The following is a 22806-nucleotide window of genomic DNA, read 5'->3' on the forward strand; positions in this document are numbered from 1 at the left end:
ACACATACATGTATACATACACACACATACATGTACACACACACACACACACACACAAATAATGCCTCCAATATTCACACACCCCTGCACGCTCTCCCCCTGGTAACATTCTACTAATGGATATATCATAATGATAGCATTATGCATAGCATTTGATAAACCTGCTGGTGTTTCTGTGTATTGCTGGACACCAATCACCAGCATCATGTGTGACAAGCAGCAGCCTCTTCCTCTGACTTTGCAGCAGGCCACAAGGTCAGAAAGCATTTCTGTCCATTTAACTGAGATGAAATCAAAGATCAGGAGGTCCAGCTAGTGACTGGCCCACAGTCTTCCTGGCTCCATAGCCTGGCTTCTTGTACCATCCTGTTGGTCACTCAGTCAAGCACAACCTAGGACATGGACAGGTACTAAAAGACAAAATCAGGTACGAATACCATGACTGATTTCACCATGAGAGATAGAGAGTGCCAGGAAGGAGTAGGCTGTGGGTCAGCCTGTGTATTGTATAAACTGGTACTCATCACATACCAGATCCCAGACAGTTTCTGAAATATAGGTCATTGATCCTTAGAAGGACAGAGAACAGGTGTGTAAATGAATTCATTTAAACCATTACAACTTCTGGAGGAAGGAACCCCAAATACGCCCCCTACTCAGGAAGGCTGAGTACCCTAGACTATTTAGGGAACAGCACGGCTTCCTGCTGACTAAAGTCCAAGGGAAAAACAAATGCCCTAATGGTGTGCTTCTTATCTTGGCAGGCTAATCCAGGCCACCGGACAATGTGTGCCCACTTTCTTAAAACGAAGCTGATGAACTGTTTTCTTGGGCTTCGATGGTTATTTCTGACATTTTCAGCCTCAGGCTCTGTAATTTGTAGCCTAATTTCTCACACGTTTTTGATCTCGAGAGGAAAAGGGCCGATTGCTCTCTCTCTCTCCTCTGAAAACTCTCTTCGGAACGCACAGGGATGAAATTACAGCTCATTCCTGCTGGAACTTAATTTCATTTTCCATGTCATATTTGTGGGTAATAAATTTTCTCTATCCTTTGGGGGAGATAAAGGCCTTCTCGGTCCATTTTAACCACAGATTTGTGCCAGAAAGCAATATCCCTTTATTACATGTTTTTCATCAGGAATGATGTTACAGTTATCCTCAAAAACTTTTAGGGAAATTAAAAATATAAAATAGTGATTTTTTTTTCTTTTTGGAGTGTGTGCATATGTCTTTGTGCAGGTACATGGGTGTGCATACAGGTGTGTAGAGACCACAACCTTAGCTGCCGTTCCTCAGGAGTCATCCCACCTGCTTTCTGCTTTGAGACAGAGGTTCTCAGAGGCCCATGGCTCACCCAATAGGCCAGAATGACTTCCTAGGAAGCCCCAGGGACTTGCCTGATTCACATTCCCTGCACTGGGATTATAAGCATGGACTATGTCTTATTGTTTATCACCTGAACTCAGGTCCCCATGCTGGCTAGGCAAGGACTGAATTGCCCAAGCTATCTTCCCAGCCTATGACAGTGACTTTTAACTTCACAGCTTGCCCTCAGTTCTTTATATGGGCTGTAGAGATGCTTATTAGCTAGTAATTCCCCACGCATGGATGGTGGATCACAGGGCTTTCTTCACAGCAGCCTATTGCCATTCGATGGAGACAAAGCAGTATCTGGATGCTCTCTTGAAAGGGTACCTTCTGACAAATGATGACAACTACTCGCTGATATCTCCACATTCATTTCTTAATGCATTTTTAAAAACAGGGTGTGTGTCTTAGCCCTTTCCAGTACACAATATGAACGGCCTCTTAATTTTCAGATACTAGAGAGTGATTTCTTGAAAACATGTGACCATTTCAATGGTAGGAAAAGGAATACCAGTATGTTACTTTCTTGCTTTGTTCTTTTGCAAGTGTATTTGGTAGGGTACGTGTCCATGTTCATATGTGTGTGCACATGCATGCCTATGTATACAAGTGTGGAGGGCAGAGGTTGACATTAGGTATCTTCTCTTCACTATTTTTTTAGAGACAAGATCTCTTACTGAGCTCAGAGTGCATCAGTTCTGTTGGAACTGGCCAATGAGTTTCAAGAGGCTTTCCTGTCTCCCATCTGGCCCCAGTGCTGGAGTTACTGTTAGCTTTTACATTCGGGCTGAACTCAGATTCTCACACTTGACTGGCAAACACCTCGGCAACTGAGCCATTTCCCCAGTCTTTGTAATTTTGTTTTTTCAGACAGGGCTTCACTCTATAGCATAGGGTGGTCTTGAACTTGGAATCCTCTTGCATGAGCCTTCCTGGTACCAGGATTACAGGGTTGCTTCCTCCTGTATTCTTTATCTGTATCCTATTTGACTGACAGCTGAGACAAAGAAGAGAGGAAATAGCTTTTACTTCCCCATTGAGACAGGAGGACACAATAAAGAGCATTTTCCACATGGACCTGGCATCAAAATAGGACCATTTTATACTGGAGCTTTCCAAATGCCTCTGAATCTAGGACTTAGTCAGTGAATATCAGGCCTCCCATTTTGGGCAAACTCTCTTGTGCATTGATTTTCACAAACAAAGGTTCTCAGGCTGTTCTAGCTTCTAGGGAGACTCCAAGGGCAAATCAAATCATTGTCCTTGTGAGTTTAATTGTTATTGAGAAAACAGATGATGAGCCAATAGATAATTAACATGGAAAGCAGGGGCGTGACACTGGGGGAAAATAGAGCAGGATAGTGGGAAGAGTATAATGGTGACAATATTTTGTCACCCAAGGCTAGAGCATACAGTTGGTAATTTCTCTTCCATCTTTAGCTCGCTCTCTCTGCACACACCCCCACCCACAACCATGTGCTATACTCATCCAAATTATACAAAGACAGTTGTATCACCCAAGTCTAGAATTCAAACCCACCTGTATGTTTCCTAATAAGCTCTCATTCTGGTACTCTTCCCAGCAAAATGCATTGCAAAAGAATAGGTGGGTTGTAGGAACATCTGCCCTTCTTGCTTTTCATTAGAGAAGCACACTGTTATGGATTTGTTGTGTAAATTGTACCTCATACCCAGCCTGCTAATAGGAGGGAAAATCAGACTGGCTGTTAGGGGGAATAACGGGCTTCATTTGGCTTTGGAAGAGAAGGTAGACACATGATTACTGGAAAAACTCAAGGCCTGGGAGGAGAAGACTCAGGTTCATATCCTAACTGTGATTGTAGTAATCATACCCTTGTAAACACTGCAAGTTTTGAAAATATTTATTTTTGTGTTGGTGTGTACATGCCTCTGTGCCTGTGGAGGTCAGAAGACAGCTTTCAGGAGTTGGTTCTCTCCGTCCACTGTGTGAGTCCCAGGGATTGAACTCAGATCAACAGGCTTGGCAGCAAGTGCCTTTACCTCCTGAGTCAGCTCACTGGTCTAGCCTGCATGTGTGAGGGAAGACAGATCAAGATTTCAAACTGATGGCATGTTATTATGAGACACACGGAGTACTGCGTATGTTAGCTGTGATGATGTGTCGAAAGACATTCCTTAGCCGACTTAAATAGGAGTGTGAAACTGTTCTGTGTGCTTATTTGGATCTCCTCAAATGACATGAGTAGAAATCCACTTTTTCCTCTGGGAGACTAAGGCTTGTGGTGTCTGATTAAATAGTACATGAGATTTGAGAAACCTGATTGTAATTCAGGCCCGACAGTCCTACTGCCTGAGTCAATAATGCTTGTTTCTCTCCAGTTCTATGACCTTGGACAAACACCTTGGGTTTTCTACTCTGACAAAGGGGAAAAAAATCACACCATTATCTACCCCTTAATGGTATGCTGCAGCACAGACAGGTTCATTGAAATGTGTTAAGGTTTATCATTATCTTCAATGGTCCAGTGAGAATTCACAAAAGCCTCACTTAGGAGGCTAGGATGAGATGCTTTATGCTTATCTATGGTTTTTACAGTTACTGGGCCAATGGGAAGAGGGCCAGTAACCACAAACCATGATCCACAAATTACTAAGAGCTAAATGTCAGAGAGTTCTGATGCGACCGGTTTAAGACAGATCCAATGACCTCACAGGTCTGTCCTCAGGGAGATTAGTAGGAACGGGGGGTGAGCCTTTGGGTGACTAGTGCTGTTCTATAAACCATGGATCTGGGCAACTTAATGAGAAAGGCTCAAGAGCTAGGGTAGGATCCATAGATCAGCGGATAACTGCTCCAGAACTAGGGGAAGAGTGCAAATAGCTCATCACATAGAAATAGTGTTAGCATGCATTTAGCTTCCAGAAAGCCAATCCGAGCCACTGCAAATCAGGACTCTACCCAGTAGGATCCAGGTAAGTCCTTGTCATACATGGGCCACTGAAAATTCCTGGGCATCATACTGAGGTTGCTTTTGAAGAGACTCACAGAGCATCACCTGGAACAAGCCAATGTAGATACTCAGGTCAGTAGTTCTCAACCCAGAGCCATCTTGTCATTCAGAGATAGTTTTAGTTCATGGAAGAGATAGTGCTGTGTTCATGGGTGTTGACTTATTTCAATTTTCTGCCAGCTGGCTGGCTTGTCCACTGTGCAGAGAGGCAAGGTCTTGCTCATGATGAGATCACCTTTTGTTGAGACCATATCACGCCCCTGAGGATAGCGGTGAAAGCTGAAAAACACTGTGTGTAGGTAGCACTTCTGGATAAGTCTATATTTTGGATCCTTGAGATTATAGAACTAACCTAAAATAGGAGGTTGGTAAATCTGGCTTCTAAGAAGCAAGGGCAAGTATTGAGCCAGAAGTTCATGGGATTTTGAGGTTCTCTTGTATGGACAGGGAATACTTTCCCCCAGAAAGACATTGCACACAATGACACATGCCCTTCATTGTGCTACAAACAAAATACAACTTCAAATCGATGCCAGTTTATCAGTGAGTCACACTGAGAGTTTTATTTTGCTAGGGCAATGAGTTGTGTCTGCTCTTTACCGAGGGACATTCTGATTTGATGGTGAAACATTGCAAATATGAATTAATGCAGTCAATATGCTACGCTGGCAGGGCTGAGAGAAACTGTGGGACCACCAAGTTCAGGACCAAGTGTCATTCTTTAGAATTCCCTGTGTCCTTGAGACACTATGAAGGAAAGTAACTAATACCACGAAATGGATCTGCTCTAGGGTTATAAGTTGAACTGGGTTTTTTGGAAGCTTCAAAAATGAGATAATAGAATTTTAGAGACTGAAGGGAATTTTTTTTCAGGGGGGTATACTTGCTATGAAGCTGAGGACAACCTTGAACTAACATTTTTTTTTGTTTTATTTCTGAGGACTGTGATTGCAAGTTGGCATCGATTTGAAGTTGTATTTTGTTTGTAGCACAGTGAAGGACATGGACATGTGCCATTGCATGCAATGTGTTTCTGGAGGAAAGTATTCCCTGTCCATACAAGAGAACCTCAGAATCCGATGCACTTCTGCATGGAGTGTAGGGGATTGAACCCAGGTTTTTGTGCATGCTAGGTAACCACTCTACCCACAGAGCTAGACCCCTAGCTCCTGTTTGATTCCTGTGTGTCTGTCACAATGGGTGGCATTCAGTGCTCAGTAGGTGCTTCCAGGAACTGCAGACAATTATAGGACCTTAGCTGAGGAAGAGCTATTTTATTTTTAATAACTTCTACATCAGAGTTAATAACCTATTTCGATAAACACAGAGTAGATTTACAGACTGATACAGGTCCTTAAGATATTACATCACTTATATGGTTTTTCTCTGTGTAGGATTGTTGATGATGGCAGGATATTTTGTCTTCCTCTCCTCTGAGGTTTCACTGTATGGTCCAGGCTGGATTTGAACTTGCAATCTTCTTGCCCTGCCTCCTGAGTTTTTAGGATGCACCATCTCTGCTGTCTAAGCTTTCTTACAGGTCTCTAAACATCCTCACCAATGACTCAGAGGCTCCTATGTGTGATTACAATCTTCCACCATCTCTCCTTTACTCCCATTTTCTACGATCAACTTTCTATAAACTTGGAGTATAACTGCCAACTTAGTTCCATATGAAAAGTCTCATTCACCTAGTTGGAGAGAGTGTTCTGCTCCTTCCCCTGAAATGACTAGGATGGTCTCTCATTTCCCATTGTCTTAGGGTTTCCATGGCTGTGAAGAGACACCATGACCAAGGCAACTCTTAAAAAGGACAACATTTCATTGGGGCTGACTTACAGGTTCAGTCCATTATCATCATGACGGGAAGCATGTCAGCTGGGCATGGTCCTGGAAGAGCTGAGAGTTCTACATCTTGATCTGAAGGCTGTTAGAAGACTGCTGTCTTCCAGGCAGCCAGAAGGAGGGTCTCAAAGCCCACCCCCCACAGTAGCACACTTCCTCCTACAAGGCTACACCTACTCCAACAAGGCCACTTCTCCCAATAGTGCCACTCCCTGGGTCAAGCATATTCAAACCACCACACTGGTCATTTGGCCACACTTTACTTTTAGCTGTCAGAGAATATGATCCTAAGGTGCTCTCCCCCTTAAAGAACTGGTTGTCCTGTTATGAGGGCTCCTCCACCATGTCCTCTTAACAGATGAGCTCCTTCCACCTGACCTTCCAGGGTCTCAGGGCCTCTCTCTGTTGTCTTCACTGTTCTCTCCCAGCTCCAGACACCAAACCAGACTACAGCAGCTATTCAGCTAAGAATTGTTGATAGATTTTTCCCATGACTCGGACTATGATGAGAATATTTCCCCCAAAATCCATGCATTAGAAACCTAACCCCCAGTGCAGCTGTGTTGAGATGGGGTTAGGTCATGAAGACCCCCTTTTCATGACTAGATTGCCATTATCAAGGTGGCAGGATCCTTATCATGAGAGTACGTTCATTATAAAAGCAGATATGACCTCATTTCCCTTGACCCCTCTCACACCCTCATTTTCCACCTTGAGAAGACACAAAAGGGAGGACCTCACACCATGATCTTGGGCTTTCAGCTTCTGGAGCTGGGAGAGAATATTCCTGTGTTATTTGGGTCACCCTGTTTGTGGTACTAGGGGCATCCCCTGGAGACATGTATATGAACTACTGAGTGAACCCCAGTGTCTCTTTGAGCACTGTGCTAGGGAAGGGGGTGTGTGGGGGTAGGAAGGGGAAGGTGCCGGGGTAGGAGAGACTGCAGCAGCACAGGTGAAGACAATAGGCAGAGGAAACTGGGGCGTCAGGAGCCAGGGGACAGAGCTGCTGACGCAGACATCTCTGTACTGCAGAATGGATAGGATTTGCTGACAGTTAGGTGTGGGCCTTCCGGTGCATGACCCTAGGTCGCTACGTGAGCAACTTCAGGTAAGAACCTGCCTTTAATTAAGCAAGAAAAGACTTCTTTAAAAGCATAGGTCCCTTGAGGATCTTTCTAGAATCCCTTCATATCCCACTTCATTTTGCCCGCAGGAAATGAGAGCGCTGAGTGCACGGAATGGATTGACCTCAGAAAGAGTGAGTGGCTGGGATTGAAAAGTCCAAGTGCTAGAATAGGTATCAATTAGATTTTGGATCTTACTGTAGAGACTGAACATAAGAAACACAGCATAATATTTAAAGTGGCAAAACATCACTTTTCAAGAAGATACGAATCACCCATGGAGAGAAATAAAGACCAAGTAATTCAAGGGAAAACACACACACACACACACACACACAGCCTCCAATAAGATCAGATCAAATACATTTGCCATGTGCCTTTTAGAGGCACTGAAGAAACATTTTATATGCTATATAATTTTGTTTAATGCTCGCCACCATTTTATTGGACATTTATGGTATTGTGTAATGAACTGACTGATTAAATAACTTGATCTTCACAAACAGCCCTAATGAGGCTGCTCTGTTAGTGTTATCCTTGTTTTATGGATGAGAAATGAAAGCCCACTGAGGCTATGCAACACACTTCGGGTCATACTGCTAATAAGCAGTGAGATTCAAATCCTGATTCTGGAATGTACTCACTTGACCGTGAGATGGATTAAGTATGAGCCCTCTCTGTGTCTGTGGGTAAATACAGATCTTGAACATTCCTTGTTCCTGTGCTCTATACCCATCCTGGTGACCCCACGCTATAAATAAACTACATGGCAGGGTCAGATGGGTAAAAATATGAAAAGATTTCAAGATCATCTCAGAAGAACACATTTAAGACATCAGGAGGTCTGTTGACGCCCTTAGGTAGAGAACCCTGTAGCTATCTTGAAAGATTTGAGAGTGTTTCCTAGAAAAGGAAGACCAGAATGGAGGCCAAGGAAGTTTGACTTATGACAGGGAAAGCTTTATATCTTTCTAGAACCATTCCCAGAAAGAGAAAATTGTCTTGGAACTCATCAAGGTTCCCCAAGTAGAGATTAGAGGACAAACAGGAACGCAACATGGACGGAGGTTAGTTACCTACGTAGTCTCCCTTTCATACACAAGACAAGGTGATACAAAAATATGTGTCAAAATCCAGGGCTGTCTAATTTGCCATTTGATTTCACACTGCTATATCTTCAGGATCAGATTACATACAATTCTGGAACGATGCTCTACAGGCGACTTCCCAGGAGGTCTCAGGGGACGACAATGATACTAATGTGGGATGGCTCATGGCTTTTCACAGGCACAACACTGTCACATTTAGTAATATGTCTTCTCCTTACAGTGCCCTTTGGGGTCCCTGGAAACTGTCAGGTGAACAGGGAAATCATGCCTTTTTCTGTGAGACTGGGGCAGTGAAGGCTGATACCATGTTGGAGGGTGAGGGCCATTGCCTCAGATAACAGTTCTCCTGAGACAGGACAAAGTGGCCCATGACCTTGATCTACCCTCAGATCCTTTGTCAGTGCCCAGGGGACAACGTGGATACTTAGAAAAATCTCTCCAATTTGCATTTATTTGGGAAGAGGATTTTTCTCTCTCGGGATGAGTGGTCCTGTCAAAGTAATATATGTGTTGATTCTCTTTGTCCTGATGCTGTATGAAAAGAGCCTATGTCTTGGCCTGGGTGACAGCTGAGAAGGCACAAGGTGAGAATAGTGTCCAGGGTGGTACAAAGGATGCAGACAGTCTTGCTTCAACTGCCAACACCATGCTGTGTCCCCTCTCCTCTCTCCTAAAACCTCTGTCCTGGTCTGCTCTGTGTTTCATTTATTTTATTAAAGAGCCCAATACAGTGAGGGACTTGCAGAGCTACACCATTGCTCTAAACTCAACTGAAACATGCCACAAAGCCCCATAGGTACAGTGAAATGGCATGTTTGAAGTGAAAACATGTTTAGTAACAGCCTAACATGCTGTCTCTTGTATCTTTGTTTAGATAATCAAAATTCATCTGAGACATAAAAATTTATACTCTGGATAGTGGTCATAGGAGCACAAAATCACATGATTGGTATCTGTCTTAAGAAAGCATCTATGAGAGAGTGAGAGAGAGAGTGAGAGGGCAAGAGAGAACAAGAGAGAGTAAGAGTGAGAGAAAGGAAGAGAGAAAGAGAGAGAGGGGGGAGGAGGGGAGGGAGAGTGAGGGGCTTGGGGTAGAAAGACTGAGGCTTGAAGGATTGCTCACTCAACCTGCTATACAGGGTAGTGCTTTTGAAACACTCATATAGAAATAACACTACTTCTTTTAAGATCCACTCTTAATGTGTATGAGTGTTTGCCTACATGTATGTGCAGCACACACATGCCTGGTGCCACAGAGGCCAGAAGAGGGCACCAAATTCCCTGGAACTGGAGTTACAAACAGTTGTAAGCAGCCATATGGGTGCTGGGAACCAAACCCAGGTCTTCTGCAAGAGCAGCCAGTACTCTCATCAACTAAGCTGTCACACCAGCTTAGTAAAAATTCTTATATGTTTAATTTCTTTTAATTTTCAATCTGTCACAAATGCACACTTTCATAAAATGCAATGTGTTTTTTTTTAAATGAAGCCTTGTAAGACATGTTTGCAAGTGAACAAACAAACAAAAAGACCCTGTCTAATTGCTATGAAAGTATTTAAAGGTGTGTTCTCAATTTCTGCAGTGTGGGTGTTGATGGGTAATGAGCAGTTTGGGGGAGTCCTTTGAGTAGGTGGCATTGGGGAACTTACTTAATCTACTTAGCTTCTTTCCTTAGTTTCTCTAGGTGGTGTGAGCATGAATACAGCACTGATGACCACTACGATGTTGTGTTTGTATGGTACGTGTCAAGGTGTCACCCAAAGTCTAAGCTAGTATTGCCCTCCTTAACAACACTGGTAGTTAGAGCCAATAGCAAGGGACCAAGTAAAATTGTGTATTTTTCTTCAGCAACAATGGTGAATTAACAGAAAGTAATCAAGTCAGAACTGCCAGAGGCAATAGCTTCACTTGGAGGTAGCTATTTCCCCACATATACGTATGAGGAGCTAAGGTGGGAGGAGTAAGGAGAGGAAGAGGAAAAGGAAGAGGAGGAGCTAGGGAGAGAGAGATGTAGGAGTGATGGAGAGCCACGCAGGTATAGAGAGCAGTTGCAGGTAACAACTTTTATTTAGGTTAGCTAATTGGGAAACAACACTCTTTGTATGGGCATATTGTTATGGAGCTTTACCAAACATAGAAAGCCTTTGGATAATCTAAGCATTAGAGTCTCATTTTCTACTGGATACTGCATGGATGGCAGGTATTGTCTAGGGTTCAAGCTTTATGGAGACAGCATGGAAGATTGGCAGAGCCATCTCTCACACTGGCATCTCGTGGGTGGCAGGGCTGGTGTTTCTGGCTGGCCGTTTCTAGCTGGAGTGTGCATGTGGCCTCTGGCCACAGAACATGGTGGCTGAGTTAGACAGAGCCGCTCCAGCTTAGATAGTCGGCTTGACCAGTGGCCTTCTTTTAAATAATTGCACCAACACATACATCTCTTAGCTGGGAGGCAGCCATGGTAAGCTTGTGTTTGATTCTCTACTATAGCACTTCACCAAGCCTTCCAGACCACAATTTTCCTGTCTATATGTCTCAGTAAACAGCCATCACTGTCCTTGGTGATATACCCACTTTATTTCGGATGGAAACATTTTTTCCCTGTCATTAGGGAGCTTGGTTAAACAGTGTGCTTTGGAGTCATTCTGAGAAATCCCAGAGATTGCTTAGGCACAAGGTGGGGTGGCTGAGGTACTGGCATACGACTATCAGAAACAATGTCAGGGATGAAGGATCTCCCTTAGTGAAGTCAGACTGCAGACCTGGGTTTGGGAGAGTATTCCTTGCAGGCCTCCCAGAAATGCATCCAGAGGCAGTTTCTGGTGAAGGATGGGGGTTATCCTGGTGGTTTCCAGATACCAACGACTCACATGTGTATCATCTGACTCTAGTGCTTCCAGTCTCCTGATCTGCTTGCCCCTGCCAGTCTCTCCCTGCCTTCTCTCATCACTTCCTGTTGCATTTAAACTGTTTCCAATGATCACTGAGTAGTCACGCCATTAACAGTAAGCCATGTGACATGGAATATACAATTATCTTCTCCCCATTTCCCCACATCGGGCCAGGGGAGATCATTATTAATAACCACACATGCACAGCATTCTCAAACTGGCACTGTAGTTTAGAGGAGAAATATGGCCTAGTATGTATATACATATTACTCCTTTGTGTGTGTGTGTGTGAGTGTGTGTGTGTGTGCGGGCGCGCATGTGCGTGCACACGTGCATATGTGTGTGTGTGTCTACAGGAACATGTGCATGTGTGTGAGAAAGCAAGGTGTGTCATTTCTCTGGTACCCCGCCACCTTGCTTTTTGAGACAGGTTGTCACTTCCCTGGAACTTGTCAAGTAAATTAGTCTGGCTAGCTAATGAACATAGGAGAACTACCTGTCTCTGTTTTTTTATTTTTATTTTTTTATGAGACTGAAAGCATGTATCATCATGCCTGGCTTTTTTAATGGACTCTGGGGATTGAACTTGGGTCCTCATGCTTGCAAGGCTGTCCCTTACCAGCTCCCCAATGTTTTTTTTTAAACAATGGAAACACATTATTGCCCTATAGGTCCCTTAAAACTCAGGTTTGATATAACTTTACTCTCAAGCCTTCTTATGTTCTTCAGAAGGAAAGGAATAATGAGATGTCACATTTTAAAATCCCCAGGCTGCCCCTCTCCCAAGCAATCCCTTTCCCACTGTTACCTTTCCAGCCTCTGCATGGTCATAGCAAGTGTCTTGTTCAGCTCATCGATCATCCTGCAGCCCGAGGGATGCATGGGCAGGGTGCCGGTGGAGGATGGGAGATGCTGGCCGTGGCTGCCATACTGCATCTGGTGCTGCATCTGGGATGGCAGGACGGTGTGGTGGTGCTGGGCCACAGCCTGCTGGCTGCTCTTCTGGGCTGCATAGGTTGCCAGAGAGAGCTCTGGCCCCCCTACAGGCATACAGATCAGGACTTTCTTTGGAGGTAGCGGAGGCGACAGTTTCACTGGCAGACAAGGCAATTTCACAGGGGCGCCAGGATCTGTAGCAGAAGGAGGGCGAGAAGCACATGTGAGTTGAAGAACACTAGATGCAACCCAGAACATCATGTGTGTGCACCCATGCAACCCTGAACATCATGTGCGTGCACCTTGGGACCATGGCCACAGAGATATAGGCCTCCTGGATACAGTGCCTCAACCTAAGGCCTCAGCACAGTGTGGATGCTATTCAGTAAACATTTACTAACTTGTTTCTTGACCAGAGTATTCTGGAATCTGGATGGCATGAGAGATGGGTCTCAGGACCCATTAACCAAGTCTCAGCAGCCCAGGTAGAACGGCATAAGGAAGATGTGTGCCACGGAAACATGAACTGATAAAGGAACCTTTCATGGGACCTAACTAAGTTACTATGCATATGCTATTGTTAAAGTAACATTCTTTCAGTTGACAGGGTCCAGCTTGCCTACACTGACATATGAGACAATTCAGTACATTGGTCAAGTCCCTCCCCGTGAGTGACCATGCTGTCGGCCATAGTTCCTTATGTGTCACCAAGACTTTGTGAGACTCAGTGGTTGCAGAATATGACTTTGGCACACTAAGTAGGGGTGAGGTGTGAGCGTTGTTGATGGGCTGGTGGGTCCACTCACGACCGAGTACATTGTGTGGGTCAGGGTTATGGAGGGCTCTTCGAGGCACTCAGTAATTTATCATATACCTTACATACAACTGAAGTACTTATATATAACTTTGGTCATAAAAAAAAAAAGGTTGTGCAAAGCAAACCATCAGAAGGTGACAAATCTAGCTAGACTCAGGTTTATAATCTGGGCACTTTATAAGCTGAGGCAGGAAGACTGCAAGGTAAATCCATCCTGGGCTACAGAGTAAGAGCCTGTCTCAAAAATCCAAGAGCTTGGCAGACTCAGCAAGGTAATTACTGCATATGTTATCTCATATGTGAAGCCTAGATTTTAATTTTTATATATGTGTGAGTCTGTATCTACGCGGGTGTGGTGGGTACATATACAAATGCATGTGTATGTGTGTGTGTGTGCGCATGCATGTGCAAGTGTGTGTGTGTGTGGGCATGAGCATGCGTTTGTGAGTGCGTATGGGTGTGTGCGTGTGTTTTATGAAACAAGAAAGGGGACCATGAGAGGGGGAAAACACTTTTTGGGGGAACGAGGAAAAAAATAATTATAATACTAATAATGGTAATGTAGTATATGATATGGAAATGAAAGAGAGGTTATGGGAGGGGGCGGTAATAGAGGAGCAGGAGAACTGGGGAGGGGTGTGAGAGAAGGTGATCAAAGAACCAAAGTATAGTTGAAAACACTGTAATGAAACCCATCACTCTGTATGCTAGTGTTAAAAAACTAATTCAACAACAACAACAACAACAACAACAACAACAACAACACTCCAGTAACTCTTGCCCTCCCAAAGGCTGTGGATATGGTCCATGAGATCTGGGTTCCACACCCAGAACAGCAAAACCAAACACTGAAGAGTATCACTAGTCTCATTCAAAACTTAATGTGTTCTGTTATATAGTGTGCTTGGTTCTTTACAGTAAGCAGCCCGTCAAGCCCTTCCTTGGCTCTGTGACAGTGTCACTAAAGCTCCACATTGAGAGTGGTCATGATGAGACCAGCTCTCCGAGAGCATTCTGGGAAAGATCTTATAGTTCTCCCACTTAGCATTCCTTGAATTCATCTGGCCCTGGAGAAGGGTGGAGGGTGAGTGTGTATTAGGTTGCAAGAGGGTGTGAGAGAGCCATGTTCAGGATGGAGTACCACTGAGGAGCACAGTGTCTGCTTGTCACACTCAGTGCCCCTTGTCAGGAAGCCACCACCTTCATGATTTTGGACCATTGATCTTTGGAGTCTGAGATTTCTCTCCACCTGCCTGTTTTTGTCCCTCCACCTAGGTCATGTCAGAACATAAACAGGACTAGGTTGCTCCTGAGTTTAAAACTCATCCAGGACATCCCATAGACTACCTGCTGCTTGGTTCAGGTCTTCAGGCCCACACTTTTAGTGGTTTGCTCTGACTCCTGTCATGGGGAAGAATGCCTTCTAGGGTATCCAGAGAGCCTCTGGGTGGAGTTATATCTGTGACACTGTCTTATACTCCAATATCCTCCCTCACTTGGTATCACACAAGTTCAGGTCTCCACCCTCAGCCTGGTCTGCCAAGTGGATTATGTGCTCACTCGTGACCTCTATGCAAGCTGCTGAGGTTTTCCTCAGCCTCCTCTGGGTTCCTTTCCCTCAGCACATTGCCTGCTGCATGGAACTGAAGTAAGTACTCAAAGCTCTCCTCCTCACCTTGGAACCCAGTGGTCTGCCCTCAGCAAAGCTCCTTCACTTACCCTCCATTCCCAACCACTGGTGTCCAAACCCTGGAATGTGGTATATCTCTTCTCTGTGGTTTTGAGATATTCTGATATGTCTTCTTGTCCAAGTTCTACTTTCTCTTCCAGATCTAGCATACAAAAAAGCCTCTCCCAAACTGTCTTTGTTCATTACATCCTGCCTTCCCTACCACACGGAAAATATACATCGAGTTAGCATTAACAGTAACAGCAGCAACCGCAGTGGCAGACATTTGGGTCAAGGGCAGATCAAGTCTCTCTTATTTGAAATGGCAGAACTGTTAATATTACACATCCTAGACTGTTCCAAATTTTAGAATATGAATGCACACATGTAACGGGGATGGGGGTCCAAGCACAAATACAAAATTCATTTATGTTTCTAATATATCTTTATATACATAGCAGAAAAGTAGTTTTATAAGTTTTTAGAAAGATTTGTTTTAAGATTATGAGTGTATCTGTGTGTGGCTACGTGCATGTGTGTGCAGGTTCCCTCTGAGGCCAGAGGCATTGGATCCCCCTGGAGCCGGAGTTGCAGGTTCCCAGACTCTGACATGGATGCAGGAAATATCTATGTTCTCTGCAAGGACAGTGTGCTCTTTTAAATGATGAGCCATCCCTACATCCAAATTTCATAGATTTTAGTAAAATTGTCCACGAAGCAAGGTTTCTATACAAATGAGCCATCAGGAAGGATCATGGCCTCACATCTGCACTGGAAAATTGCTGAATTGTCAAACATCTCAGATTCTGGAGGTTTAGACGAGGAATTTTTCACCTATGCCATGCTTGCTAACCACATGTTGCTAACCAGATACCACCGTTCTAAGTGATTTTCATACACTCACCAATTCAATCACTCCCTTCCTGTTTGTAACTGTCTCCTTGTCCTGAGAACAGCAAACAGCTTTGACTTACGGCATCCTTATCTTGTTCAGTGCCCGGCTTGAATGACAACAGGGGCAAAACAGTTTTCCATATATTTTTGTTAAGATTACAGATATCCATTTTAAAGCTAAAAGTCTATTGCATTTATTATTTTGATTATTGTGATTTATTATTATTATTATTATGTGTGTGTGTGAGTGTGTATGTACATGTGTGCCTGTGTGTACGTGCACACGTACCTGTGTGTGTGTGTGTGTGTGTGTGATGTGAGGGAGGGGGAGGCATGTGCACACAGCACAGGTGTGGAAGTCAAAGGACAACTTGGAAGAGTCTTTTTTCCTCCACCTCTGTGTGGATTCTGGTGATTGAATTTAGGTCTTCAAGTTTACAGGATTGGGTGGCACGTGCCTTTACTCAGCCATTTTGCCAGCCCTGAAACCTTTAAATTGACTTGAGTATGCCTCAAATATTATTGATCAGTGTATGAAATAATATTTGCTTAAGGTATGAAAAAAAACCTTTCTGAATGAAAACTGGATTTTTTCCCCCTGGGGCACAGTTGTAGCAAATAGCAGCACATTTCCACTCCCTCCTGCCCAGGCCTGCTGAGAAGTTACGTATGCGCTTCCCCGTGTCCGCTACAGAGCAACTGCGCATGCTCCCTCTTTGCTAGGTTGGCGCTCTGCTGTGTCTGCTACCTACAGCTTTATCTTCCCCAAGATGTGATGTTAGTGCTTAGTTGTTGAGTCTGCAAGATGGGATGAATCAACTAGTCACATGACTTGTAAGGCAAGCTAAGATATAGGAACTGGGTGGCATGGTGCCCAGGAGCTATGAACTATTGTTCTGGTTAATAACATCATCATCCCTGCTGAACATTTCCCATAGAAAGCCCCTCTTCTCAAGGCTGGCCTAGAACCCTCATAGGTCCTGAGCTTCCCCGATCCTGGCAGCTCACTGAAATTCATTCTTCTTGACTTGTTGCAGAGACTGTTTGCAGTGGGCAGCCAGGAGGTATTGATCAAATCACACCGAGTGTGGCCACTTCCTCACCCATCTTACTAAGCACCAGGAGCTGAGCCTGGTAAATGGTAGATGCCCAGTGTTGTCATGATTTCTTCTCATCATGTCTATAGACATAGAGGTGGCGCATGGCATCCATCTTCCTAATCTGTCAAAAGCCATCTAGGAAAGGCTAAAGGCATGCAAGGGAGCTTTCTGGAGATGGCCCACTGTTTTGCATGGCCTGTGATGGGTGAGTTCTAAGAATGCAGGATCCTTGGAGACTTCATAGCAGGATTGCTTACTGTGACTGATCTGCCTCTCTTGTCACTATTACATAGCCCAGTGATTCCTGGGCATCAGCCCACCCTACTGGACAAATTCCCTGCAGATCAACATAAAGATGAACTTCATGGATTAATGCTGTTTAGATGAATTAATGATTTTATAAAACTCCTGATTTGATTACATAATTTCAGGAAGAAAGTTTTAGGAGATGGTTTTAGTTGTTTTACCAGAAGGATGTAATAAAGTTAGAATCAAGAATAGAATGTGCCCATTCCTCATAGAATAGTAAGTAAAGGCTGCATAACAAGGAGTAAAATGAGCCTTCACAAGTACACCAAAAAGAGAAACAGGCTTAGGTCAAATTTATGATGAAGGAAAAGCATTCATTCTAGGTCAGGTCCAAGGATGAGGCCACAGGTGTGCACTATGATAAAGGAAGGCTATGTGAAACTGCTGCTTTGAACTTATAATGAGCTTATAGAATGAACACTTGAATTTAAATTTAACTTGATTTGAATTTAATATCAACATCCTTCTGTAACTCTCCTTTTGTCTGCCCCATGCACCAAATGTATATGTGTATATGTCTGTTTGTGTGTATGTCTAAACATACATGTGTTTAGACATGGTAAATCTACCTGGTAAATCTACCATTTACCAGGCTCAGCTCCTGGTGCTTAGTAAGATGGGTGAGGAAGTGGCCACACTCGGTATGATTTGATCAATACCTCCTGGCTGCCAAGTCAAGAAGAATGAATTTCAGTGAGCTGCCGGGATCGGGGAAGCTCAGGACCTATGAGGGTTCTAGGCCAGCCTTGAGAAGAGGGGCTTTCTATGGGAAATGTTCAGCAGGGATGATGATGCTATTAGCCACATATATGTGTGGAGTTGATGAGACAGGTGGTTGAGCCAGACCAGAGTGTGCATGTGTATGAATGTGTGTGTGTGTGTGTCTGTGTGCATTGTCTATGTAAATGATTTGCTTTCATTTCCTTTCTTTTCTCTCTGGTTCACAAAGAGTTAACTAGTTCCAAGCCTCTTGCCTAGCCAGCAAGAGGTCCTTGAGTCAGAGGAAAAGGAAACCAGCGCGTATTAGCACAGTATAGATAGAGAATAGAAACCAGTGCTTATTAGCACAGTATAGTTAGAGAATAGAAACCAGCACTTATTAGCACAAAACAGTAAGAGAGAGTTACAAAGCCAAGAATCATCAGTCTTTGGCTTTCATCCAATCTATGTCCTGCCTCAGTACCATTCCTTCTAAAAGCTGGGGTGGGCCCCTGGGACTAATCAAAGTGTAATTTATATCTAAATGGGCCTGAGAAACACCTGCTAAGACACTTTATTTCTCAATTCTGTCCCTGCACAGGTGAAGTGAGACTACCCCAAGACTTCTCTAGGATGGAACTTAGCTAGGAGCTACTCTCAGAGCACTGGGCTGGCTAGCTTCTGGAGGTTTCTGCTACAGGCTGTGGGTGGAGCCAATTACTACTGGCAGAACATGTAGAAGTCCTGAGATCTAATTTCAGCTCCGCCACCAAGGACTCTGTCCAAGACATTCAATGTATCCTCATTGTTAGGCACTGAGGGAACAAGAGTGTCAGAGATCAGTCTGAGGCCTAAACTGGCACAGGGCTGAATTACCTTCTGTGAAAGAAACATCTTCCACAAGCCTGCTTTGTCTAATTTCACAAGGTCTCCACTGAGGAGAGGGTTTTATGATCAGAGACCCCCACAGTGAAGACCTTGGGGGAGCTATAAGAGTTCACAGTGGAGGCCTGACTTGGCAATAAACACTATAGTACATTCCCTGACTTACCCTCAGCCTGCTTTGAAGTTCAGATACTGTACGACCTTGCTCTGGGAAATGTATTATTCACAGTGTTACTGTCAGGGACTCATGCCATGCTTCTGAAAATCCACCAGTATTGATGCTTCCCAGCCTGAGGTGGGACAATGGGGGTCAGGTGGGCCTCTGAGGGCACAGTGTGTGCTGGCATTACTCCATTCAGCAATCGGGGTAACGTCTTGGTGGTGACTGCAAAGAAGAGCTGTCATCCATGATCCAGTGTGTGCCTCTGATGTACACTGCACCTTGTGCTATAAAAAGCTAGTGGAACAGTGTTAGGAACCGGGAGTTTGAACTTGAGTCTCATTAGCTGGGAAAGCTCAGGGATAAAATTGCTTCTTATACCTGGATAGCGCCTGAGTGAATCGAACCCTCTGCATCTACTAATATGCAATATCCATCCATTTTTGCTGGAGGACACACTCTGCCTCTGGCATTTATGATGATGGATCTGAGGCCGCCGGGAGAGATGCAGCACCGTTTGCTCACTGATTTCCATAGCCAGACTGATGGAGATGCAGCGTGTTCATCAAGCTTGCTCTACTGATGGAGTAGAAGAAGCAAAAATGACCAGTTCCAGGAATAGTGAAAATCAACCCAAACTGTGAATGTCACAGAGTCATAAAACCTCGAGAGGACCAGCCTTCCCACACAACAGCCCTGGCTTATGATTTTAGACAAAGAAATGAAAATGTGAAAATGTGAGATTATTTCTGCCATCGATTCTCTTAATGGAGGACTGCCGGTCGTGAACGTGAATCAGCAGAGGTTAAATAAGCCACAAGGAGTAGCCTTACTCTAAAAGCCTGGACCACTCATATCCCTGAAATAGTCCACACTTGAGCTTAGGTGATGGATCAAAGTAAAAATGCATGTTCTCTGAAAATACTGTATACAATTACCTTCAGTCTATGAACACAAGGTATGTATGGAATAAATGAATTTTGTGATCCTATCTGGGTTCCATCACCAAGATGTCTCACTACATGATATTTATGAAAATATTACAAAACCTCAAACAATCCCTAAGGATGAAAGCATGTCTGGTCCCAAGTGTTTCAAAGAAAGGGCATCCAAACCATCTACATAAAGCCTCTTTTCTTACAGCTACCAGTGAACTTTTAAATTGGCACCTCTTATGGGGGCTTACGTAACTATTAAATGTGAACAGGACTCAACACAGCTAGTAGCTCTTGGTCCCTAATGTGCAAAGGTGTTGGAAGAATTTCTCAGTCATTTGTCACCTGGTTTCAGCATGTTAGATGCCCCAAGATATAAGAGACCCATAAGACACATACTTAGGACTTAAATTATAGTACTGCATCAGAGTCCCCTTGCCTGAAGGAGGGAGTTGACAAGAATATCATCAATTCCTTCAGCACATGAGCCCAGCCCAGGGCCTTCATGGTAGCTTGAGGTTTTGCTTTGGTCAAAAGGAATATGTTCTGACAGACCTCTTCTAAGGGCCAGTGATGCAGAGGGAATTGGTGGGGGGCGATGTCCCATGTCAGGCCAGGGTATGGTAACTATGGGATGAATCAGGCATTCCAGAATCCTGAAACTGAAGGCCATCCTAGACAACACCAAAAGCAGCTGATGAATTTGGTTTGATTCTCCCTGCCTTCTATGAGTGAACACTTTCATTCTCAAACTTACTTTCCCCAGTTGAGAGGGTGACAATGAGGCCTGTGTCTCATTGAAAAGAACTATTGGGTAGTGGATGAGGGCCACTCACCCGCTGAGCCTCTCAGGCATGTCATCCTGGCAGGACATGGAATTCAATTAGATTCTTTGTAATAGAGTTACATGTGACAGCCAGGTGACTCATCTCCAAGAATTACCGCTGAAATAAAGGCAATCATGCCAACAAATGCATGCCGAGAAGGTGTGTAACTCTTTTGCTAGACATGACAAATCACTGATATAAAAACGTGCTATTGTTCACTTTTATAACGATGGATGAGGGCTGTTGTGGGCAGGGAGAGTTTGTCATCCCATTGAGCCTTCCTTAGGACAGGCAAATATCATGGAAGAAGTCCAGAGATGAATAGCTGGAAGAGAATTCCCCTTCACGGTGAGCCACTGAAGGCTGGTATATGTGAAACAGAGAAGAACAGAGGGGATTGGATGAAAATCACAGTTATTAGGTTGAGCAAAACACTTCCACCTCTGCATAGAACACTAGAACCAGAGGATGCAGCCGTGAGATCAAAGCTTTAAGTTTAGAGCAGATAGAAGAAAAATACATGGAAAAGATAGTGATCAGCTATCAGGGAGGATATGCATGGTGAAGGTATAAATGAGTTCAAACTAGGGATTTAAAAAGGAATTCTATGTTTAAAAAAGAATAAGTCTTGATCCTTAAATGTTGTATACTGATTCCTTAAAGGCCTTAGCAATGGAGTCTCCTTGTATTCTCAAGGTGAGCGCTGCTTGGACAGGGCCAGGGATCACGGCAGACTGAATTCTCCCCCCTCATGAAACCTACCTCTTGGACAGTTTATAAAAATGTTCAAGAGATCTGAGGAGCACAGAGCTGCAGGTTTTGGGAACTTCACCTGATAAAATGGGCAGGATCTTCCTTGATCAGATCTGTGTGGTACTTGTCTATTTTTCTGTGCAAAGTCTTATGGGTTCCCCACCAACTTTTCAGAACTCAGCTCTGCTCGGCTCACGGGCACCATGGATAGAGCATGTTTTCTTAACGAGGTGGTTTAGCTTGCCGCAGAGTGGAATTCAAGATTAGATCATGCTTACTGGCTGCTGTGTGATTTGACATGTGGGCTTCAAACACTGCAACAGCAAATTGGGGGGGGGGCATCTGTGAATTGCTTCCTTAGACAGCAGATGTTTTAAGGAAAGTCATACGATCCTGGAACATGCTCTAGTTTGAGAGAGTGTAGGCTCTGAGGAGCATGTGTCATCTTATAACTCTTGAAGGAAGAAGATGAGGTCATCTTTCCCAGTTCTCCTTCACCAAAACCAAAAATCTATTTACGTACAATGTCACCAGAGCATCAGATTTGGATTACCGACCATGGAACAAGAGGTTGTGAGAATCTAAGAGGAAACCTTTCTCTTTATAAAAAATAATGCGTATTTCCCTCCCACAGCAGTTTGTAGTGAGAATATTATGCAGGTGGTTTCTCCCTATGTGTACACTAGTGCAGAAGAGTCTGTGTAGTTACCTGATGAGGGAAAAAAAATCAGGGCCCTTAGCGTGAAAAGATGTTTTTCATGTGACTTTTGAGTAGAGGCTATATCAATAGCATGGCAATAAAACTTATTTGGGCTTAACTTTAAAAAAAAATCTCAGTTACTTTATTGAATTTGCCAGCTTCAAGAAGCAGAACGAATCTGTGCCCAGTGCTAAGGGCTGAGTGTCAATGTGTCTTGTGCTGGCCGATGTGTCAGAGCTTTGTTGACGAAGAACTGTAGCACCAGAAGTCATTCTTCCTTGTCAGTCTTGACCCAAAGATGTCACCATCCCATTACTTATCACCACGTACTTGGTGTTGACTGCAAGCTTTCTGAACAGGGGCAGAATCTCTCTTGGTTGCCTTTCCCATGTACCTTAAGCATGGTAGTACAAATAAAGCGAAAAAGGGAGAGGGGCAAGGTGTGATGGTTTGATTATGCTTGGCCCAGGGAGTGGCACTATTAGGAGATGTGGCCTTGTTGGAGGAAGTGTGTCACTGTGGGCATGGGCTTTAAGACCCTCATCCTAGCTCCCTGGAAGCCAGTCTTCTGCTTGCCTTTGGAACAACATGTAGAACCCTCAGCTCCTCCTGCACCATGCCTGCCTGGGCACTGCCATGCTCCTGCCTTGATGATAATAGACCGACTCTCTGAACCTGTAAGCCAGCTCCAATTAGATGTTGTCCTTATAAGAGTTTCCTTAGTCATGGTGTCTGTTCACAGCAGTGAAACCCTAACTAAGACACAAGGGTAGCAGGCTGACACACTTAC

At 44.1% G+C, this 22806-nt stretch overlaps 1 protein-coding gene across 2 annotated transcripts in view; it reads right to left on the bottom strand.

Annotated features, from left to right (window-relative positions):
- Window positions 1-22806, bottom strand: part of Phactr1 (phosphatase and actin regulator 1) — a 278883-nt gene that overhangs the window by 52176 nt on the left and 203901 nt on the right. For both annotated transcript variants that reach the window (XM_028763224.1, XM_028763223.1), the window contains exon 6: window positions 12141-12462. In XM_028763224.1, coding sequence (XP_028619057.1) covers window positions 12141-12462 — 322 coding nt within the window. The remainder of the gene's footprint in view (window positions 1-12140; window positions 12463-22806) is intronic.

The sequence above is a fragment of the Grammomys surdaster genome, unplaced genomic scaffold (genome assembly GCF_004785775.1).
Source record: "Grammomys surdaster isolate TR1022 unplaced genomic scaffold, NIH_TR_1.0 137, whole genome shotgun sequence".
Taxonomy (NCBI): Eukaryota; Metazoa; Chordata; class Mammalia; order Rodentia; family Muridae; genus Grammomys; species Grammomys surdaster.